General features: G+C 37.3%; 1 protein-coding gene across 1 annotated transcript; it reads right to left on the bottom strand.

Moving 5' to 3' along the window:
• Positions 1-611: 611 nt before the first annotated feature.
• On the bottom strand, positions 612-6,578 carry LOC120438906 (GTPase IMAP family member 7-like). Its single transcript, XM_039609485.1, has 3 exons — positions 6,543-6,578; positions 5,204-5,344; positions 612-2,080 (listed from the first exon to the last, which is right to left on the bottom strand). Exons 2-3 carry the CDS (start codon positions 5,208-5,210, stop codon positions 1,104-1,106), a joined length of 984 nt encoding a protein of 327 aa, XP_039465419.1. The 5' UTR covers positions 5,211-5,344; positions 6,543-6,578; the 3' UTR covers positions 612-1,103.
• Positions 6,579-7,584: the final 1,006 nt, after the last annotated feature.

The raw sequence follows: 7,584 nt of genomic DNA, 5'->3' as shown, positions 1-7,584 counted from the left end.
CGTTAACTGTTTTATTTTCAGTGTGGAGGAATAACATCTCTGCTTCTCACCATATTTCAAAGACAGAGCCCACACACCCTGCTTATTTCTGGTGCATGTATCTACTTGTACTCAGAAAAACAAAAAACAAAAAAGAGAAGATTAAGTCACATGGTTATATTGTTATAACAACTCCTCCCAGAACTATATTTACTATTTAAATAAAAGTGACTTGACTTGATTTATCTGACTTACTTTGTCAAACTAGTAAGACTTGTCTTTTTGTCTGTGGCTTATGTGCTGACATGCTGAATGTGGTTGTGTTTACATAATGGGCATTCAGGTTTGGGATAGAAGAAAGGATTAAGGGGGTGGTGTCTGTGTCTTTTAATAGATGATACTGTGACTGTGATTTGAAAGAAATGAAAGAAAGAATGAAATTTCTGTTTCTCATAATAATAATGATAATAATAATGGAAAGTTGGACCGTCTGTCTTTCATAAGCAAATTTTGAAGGCTAAAGCATAGCAAATACTATAAATACCAAATGATGATATATTATAACCAGCTATATAATATTGTTCACCCTAAGAAACCACAAAGATTCATCAATAGTTATTTTTATTGCTGGAAGAAAAGAAAAGAAAAGAAAAGAAAAGAAAAGAAAAGAAAAGAAAAGAAAAGAAAAAAGATATATACATTTCCATTTAATATGTACCTGTTTCATTGAATTGTAGTATGACATAATCAAGCATTTACACAAGTTCACTCCTGAAGGTTAAGAAGTGAATACCAACAAATATATTTTTTTACAAATATATTGTTTTACATCTGTGTTTATTGATGTACGTTGATAGATTGTAAAAAAAAATAATGCATCAGCATCTATAAACAATTGTATAAAGAAAATTATTCTTGAAAAGTAGCTCCACTTGCTAATATTTAATTGGAACAAAATAGTGTAAGTGTTTAGCAAATGCTACTTTTCCTTGACTAAATATCTCAACAGTTCTTCTACTGCCACTATCTCTACTTATAAAGTAATTACACAAGTAATCAGAAAACAACATTCCTTTCTCTGCTTTCTTTGCTGTCCACTCTGTCTTTGTCATGATCCATAAACATTATTTAACAGTGTGTTCGAGGACAGCTTTAGCAGCTTTCTGAATGGCTTCCGATGCACTTTCTGATTGTTCAGCTGCAGCGTATCCTAACCGACCTCCCTCTACTAACCCTTTCTGTGCAGCCAGTGATACTGTTGCATCTGTGTGCTCCTGCAGATTCAAAAAAGTTGATGTGACCATCTTTGCCACACCAAGAAAGGCTCCAACCAATACGCCCGTTGCCGTACCTGCAAATATAATCAGCAGCTTGTTCATCACACCCTTTTTAGCTTCAATTGCAATCTGTTCAACCGACATGTTTGCTGATGACTTTCTAATAAGCTCTTCCTGTAGCTGTAGCTCACTTTCTATCGTCTGTAGCATCTTATTGGTGTAGCAGCTTCCATTGTTTGCCTCACTTATTTTGTCTATTGTCCTGAGTATCTCTGCTACTTGGAACCGATTGCTCCTGTAGTCATCTTCTTTGTTGTTTTTCCAGTATTTATTATCAACGACATGGCATCTGCCTCCACACTTCTCCACCAGATTGCTGAGCTCTTTGTTATAACTGATGAATTCCTCGATTCTCATTCCCTCTTGGAGCTGGTCGCCATGAGTGAAGACAACGGCAGCGTATTTCATAGCATCTTCAGAGAAATCTTGACATATTCTTTTGATTACATCTCGCTCCTGCTGTGTAAATTTCTCCACTTTAAGGACGATGAGAAAAGCATGAGGTCCGGGAGCGCACTCTGTCATGCACCTCACTATCTCATCCCTGAGTAATTGCTCAGACATGCCTGTGTCAAAAATACTACGAGTGTCAATAAAACTGATGTTTTTTCCATTTACTGACTTAATTACTAAACGAGATGAACTTCTTTCAGAAACGGATGAATGGCATACGTTGAAGACATTCTCTCCCAGTATGGTGTTAGCCAGGCTGCTTTTCCCAGCCCCAGTTTTTCCAAGTACCACAATCCTCCTTGAATCCAATGCTAGAAAAAAAGAAACACTTGTGTAAATGAAGGGATGTAGAAGTTAATTTCAAAATGTCTTGTTGGTTTGCTGCTGAATAATCTGCTGGTTATGTTTTAGTTTATGTGTTTGCTTGAGTAGATGTATTTTCTCTGAAATTTCCTGCTATTACATCTGCAGTCAAAATGTTTAAATGGATATTTAGTGGATGTGTGCTCATGATATTCAGCACTGATACCTGGGTTACTGGCCTTAATTTGTTAACTAGAAATAAGTGATGAGAGAATGATGGGAAATGCATTAATTTTGCATGTGTAAATCAAACTAATACTAACAGTAATACTAATACCTCTACTGCTACCACTACTAATAAAAATAAAAATAATAATGACACCACATTTTATTTTAGGCACCTTTCAAAACAAGAAACATCACCTTACATGGAAGAGTTAAAAACCCAATAACAAGAAAATATCACTAAAATCAATAAATTTTGTTTTACATCATGTAAAATAAGACAATGGAAAATTTGTATGACAGACAGATAATGATCAGAGTGTGTTAGTTTAAAGAGATGTGTTTTAACATGGGCTTTGAAATTAGAGACCAAGATCAATATTGAATACTACTGGTGGAAGAAAGTTCCAGAAGTAGGGGCAACGGCGACTGTAAAACGTACTGAAACAGGAGTAGTGAAGTGGATAGAAGAAGAAGACCTAAGGATGTTATCGGGTGTGTTATGTGGAAGCTCAGAACTGTAGCAGAAGCGAGGTTGGGGATGACCTTAAAGGTAACAGGAGAGTTTTATTGTTTAGAATTTACAGCAAAGTGTCAGAATAAGAGATAATATTTAGCTGTGGGTAATTTACTTATAGGACAGATGCAGTTTCCTAATTGTAATAAGAACAAATTAATTAACATAGGTTATGTATGTGTACGTTAAATGTAGTACAGAAACAGGCTTCAACAACTGAGAGGCTCAGATGCAGGACTGTAAACTGTATGACAAGATTTTGACATCACATCCATTAACATTCATGTACAGACAACTTTCATCACTTCAAGGGATTGAACTGGGAATGCCTGATTGAAAAAAAACTTTGTCTGTATTTTGCGACTGATAGTGTTAACAGTTGATTTGCAGAGAGTCTGTGTCTGTGTCACATATGGTCAAAGTGCGTGCAGCTCAATTTGTGTAGCTCCATCACTAAAAACAGTAAATGAGTTATTGCCATAGTAACAAGCAGGAATAAGTTATGGTGAAAACTGTAGCTGTGTCCCAAAACGTAGGCTGCATCCTCCAGAGGCTGCATTTGAAGGCCGATTACATCACAGCCAGGCGACGAAGGCTGTCCCAATTCGTCGACTCCTTCAAATGTGGCCGACAAATTCGGCCTTCATTTTCCCGAATTTGAAGGATGGGTCGGGTGTGTCCTTCGTGGCCCACCACATCCCAGAATTCATAGCGTGGCCCAGCAAATTCCAGTTTTCAACAATGGCGGGCGCTACTAAGTTTTAATATTACTCTTATTAATCTTTCTAAGTCACAAAATAAACTTTTAACACATTTTGGAAAATAGCCGTGCAAACTTTAAATATCTGCTCGGTTTATCAAGACATTGCATATTTGCAAAAGTGCTCTGACGTTTTCAGAGACATCTGTTACCCATAGCTTGCCGGGGGTTTCAATGGTCACTCGACCGGCCAAAGCAGCGGGCTCCCGGCTTCATCGTTTTCAGACCCCTGCTGTCTTTCGCTACTCAGGTTAAACATGATATATAAGTCACTCGGATAACTTAAAATGTAATTGTTTGGCTTTTTTCTGTGTTTTATTTGTTCCGGAGTAAATCGGTTTGGCTGAGATCAAAGTTATTAGACTATTAGATTAAATAAAACTTTATTAATCCATCGGGTGGGTTCCTCCAGGATTTTCACACAGCTGAATAAACGTCAAAAAGAAAACTGATTAAACATAAGTGAGAGATGGTTGAGAATTTATGCCAGTGTCCTGTTAATTTTAGATAGCAAGGTTTAGGTGGAGTTTATTAAACTCCACCGAGACAGCGGTGACGCAAAACTGAAGGCTAGACCGTCCCATTTCACAGCCTCGGACTTCCGGCCTCCTCGGTCTTCGAAGGACCCGGCCCACGTAGACCACGAAGGCCGGGTCCTCCAAAGGATGCAGCCGACGTTTTGGGACACAGCTTGTGTGTGCTGTGTTCCTGAAATGATAACAGTTCAATCTGAGTGTAATAAAAAGACATTTTTTTTAAACATTTTTGATGTAAACACACAGATCAGACTGAAGCCCATCAAGATAGGGTCACAACTTAACATCCGAAGTCAAAGTCACCCTTGGTTCTCTTTGTTCTTCAGCCATATTATACCTTCAAACTCCACTTTACAGGCTGTGAAACTGCTGTTACAGAAGCCACACTATGCTGAAAAGACCCCAACGCCAAAAACTGAAGAGATGAAAGAAATTTTGTTGCCTCTTCTATCGTGAGTACTTTAAGGTCGGGGGTTTTCAGGTCATGTCTCATTCCATTAAAAAAAATTCATGGTTTGGTAAATTTTTTTATCACAGCTTTGTCAGATTAGCGACTCCAAAACACCAGTTTGCTGATTCTGAAGATGAATTACCTGCTGTTAAGGGCTGCCACAATGTCAGATTCAGCCCTGCATGTAACCAAAAGAATTCACAACAGTTTTATTACCATCAGATTATATATAATTAAAATAAAGTGTAGAAAAGAGGACAGGACCTGTAACTACAACTGCACAATTAGCACAGTTATAGTCATAATGTGTGTTACCATTAAGAGAAAGAAAGGCTACATGCCATAAGTTGCATTGATCTTTGTCATGCACCCTTGTGCATCATGGAGACTGAACATAGAATGAGAAAGTACATCACACTGACTGTTCACAGCAGACCAAAACGACCCTCAGACCACTTCAGAAACATCCTGGTGATCCTGATGGCAAGGCTGCCCCTCTCTAATATGTGGAGCAATGAACTGATTCTTTTAGTTTTTTCAATTAATCAGAAGCTAATAACTGTGTTTGTCAAAACAAAACATTTCTTTAACCATATATTTGTTCCCTTTAATCGTATTTGATATAAAGTAAGCTCGACTGACCGTCCATGTTGTCAAAAAGAAATCACAGTCGTCACAGGGACCTCACGATGTCCTTGCCGTGTGTTTTTCCACCTGCTCTCCTGCTGCATTTTGGCTGTGCTTTCGTTTGTCACCGGTCGGACTTGTTAACTGACACTGCAACTACACAAAACAATGAGCAACACCTCATGCTGCAGGCTGCAGTACACCCAGAGAATATTTTTTGCTGTAAATCCATGCAAACCCACAACATGTCACTGTATAACTGTTCACATTTTATGTATCAGAACTGGACATCACATTAAACTATGTGATGACCAGTTCTGATATACGAAATGTGGACCATTTTGTTTCTTGTGTAAGTGGTAATGGTGCTGAAAAGCTGCATATAACATCAAAACTATTTATTTTTTAAAAAGTGATTAATAAAAAAAATTAGTCTCATGGAGATACTTCAATAACTGTGATTGCACTTTGAACTGTGACACAGTGTCAGTAAATTCTCTCAGTGCCTTGAAAAAGGGAGGGGTGAAATGTTTCTGTTTCTCATTCTAGTTAAACAAGTTTCAAACAAAGAAGGTATTTTTAATGAAGTTCAGTGATGCATTCACTCCCTCTTGACAGTTTACTGTAATGTCTGTGAAGGTTTACTGTAATGCTTCACCATTAATGCATAACTGCAGTTATTAAACAATCAATCGGTGCATTTTTGATAAATTTGATAAATCAAATTCATTTTCATGTAGTTATGATCTGATTATTAATAAAACTTGAAAACTTGAAAAATACTAATTTCTGGTCTATAAGTGCAAGTCAAAACAGAGCTGTTTGTTCTTTTTCTATTTTCGCTTTGAATTGCACATAAAAGCATGTAACCTAGTATCACTGTGCTTATCATTAGTCTGTATACATGAAAGACTCTTCTTCAGGAGGTGAAAGAAAATATCACTGAATTAACCACAGAAGAATGTGTTGATTGTTTTAGCTAATCGACATCAGTCCTTGTATTATGCTCCAGACCACATTAATGCAGTGCTACACTGCAAACCATGTGTCACCAAAGTGTTGATAACCACAAATATTGTTTGTATTAATAAGATTAATAAGGGTTGAAACACCAGTATTAATAAACACTTTTCTTTATAGGAAATTCCATTGACATTAATTCAATTAATTAGCATTTTGATTAATAAAATGACTCATTCTTTTTAGTAATGTCTTCAATACTGAGACAATAGAAATCTGACAAAAAATCTAGTGTGAAGTATAGTTGAAGTAGTTTGCTACACACAGACACCATTGGACATTTTAGAGCGAGAAGGCCCCTCTATGAAGAATTTGATGAGTAGACCTGTCTTACTAGTGTGGGCCTCACAAGTTGTGCCTTTTTGAGTCTGGTTCTCTTAGAGAAAAACAAAACTCAATCTCTGGGCTAGAGGAGCTCTTTACTTTCCTCCTCCTTTTCTCTTTCTTCCCCCCTATCTCTCTATGCAGGACTGACAGGAAATATGAGGTGGTTGCCATGGTGATGGGTGAGGCGGCAACTACACATAGGAAGTGGCCAGAGAACGGCAGGAGAAACATGAGCCGAAGTACTGGATCTCAGCCAGATAAGGAGAACTGTGGCTTTCCTCCAACTTTTTACCAATCGCCTTGGTGTCCTGTTTATCACATATAATAAAAAGCATTTACTGCCTGGGTGTGGTGCTCTTTGTCCATCTTGATCTAAGAGGTGAAAAAAAAGACATGGCGGCTGGTTTTAACTCGAACCACTGATTACTTGAATAAAGAAAAAAAGTTATGTCTTGAGTTTAGATCATCTTCTCGCTTAAAAGACCCTGACACTGTCTAACTTGTTTTGTTGTTTTGAATAAGTGAAACTTTGATAGCAGTCTGGCAACACTTAAAAGCATTAACACTAATATCATAATAAGGTTTATTTAAGATAAAATCTGTTTTTTAAAAGAAAAGAACAACTTAATGTGGTTTGTCCACTCATTCCAGCAGTTTCCATTACTCTTCTGGTTTGAAAATGACCGTGGTAGTTGTGGCTGAACCTGCTAAACCTCATCAGCAGGTTTAGCTGAAGTGAAGTCAGTGGAAGCCAAACTAAGTAAAATGATAGTTATTGTTTGGCAGTGGCAGTTTAAGATGCCACTGTCTCTTGAGCATTTTTGGCTGAACCTGCTGAGAACGTTCAACAGGTTGAGCTGAATTATTTAATTAAAATGTTAGAAACTGAATACTTTAGTTACTGCTCATCATTAACATTAGGCCATCCTGCTAAATAGTGAATACTGTCAAGAAAAATTGAAGGCACTTGGTTACATGTGAAAACATTAGCTGTTTTATTATTGAACATTTTTGTAACAAAAAGCAGACCATGAAACAGAAGCAAACGT

Source organism: Oreochromis aureus, linkage group 3 (assembly GCF_013358895.1).
Source record: "Oreochromis aureus strain Israel breed Guangdong linkage group 3, ZZ_aureus, whole genome shotgun sequence".
NCBI classification, from domain to species: Eukaryota; Metazoa; Chordata; class Actinopteri; order Cichliformes; family Cichlidae; genus Oreochromis; species Oreochromis aureus.
This window is presented reverse-complemented; position numbering and strand designations above follow the sequence as displayed.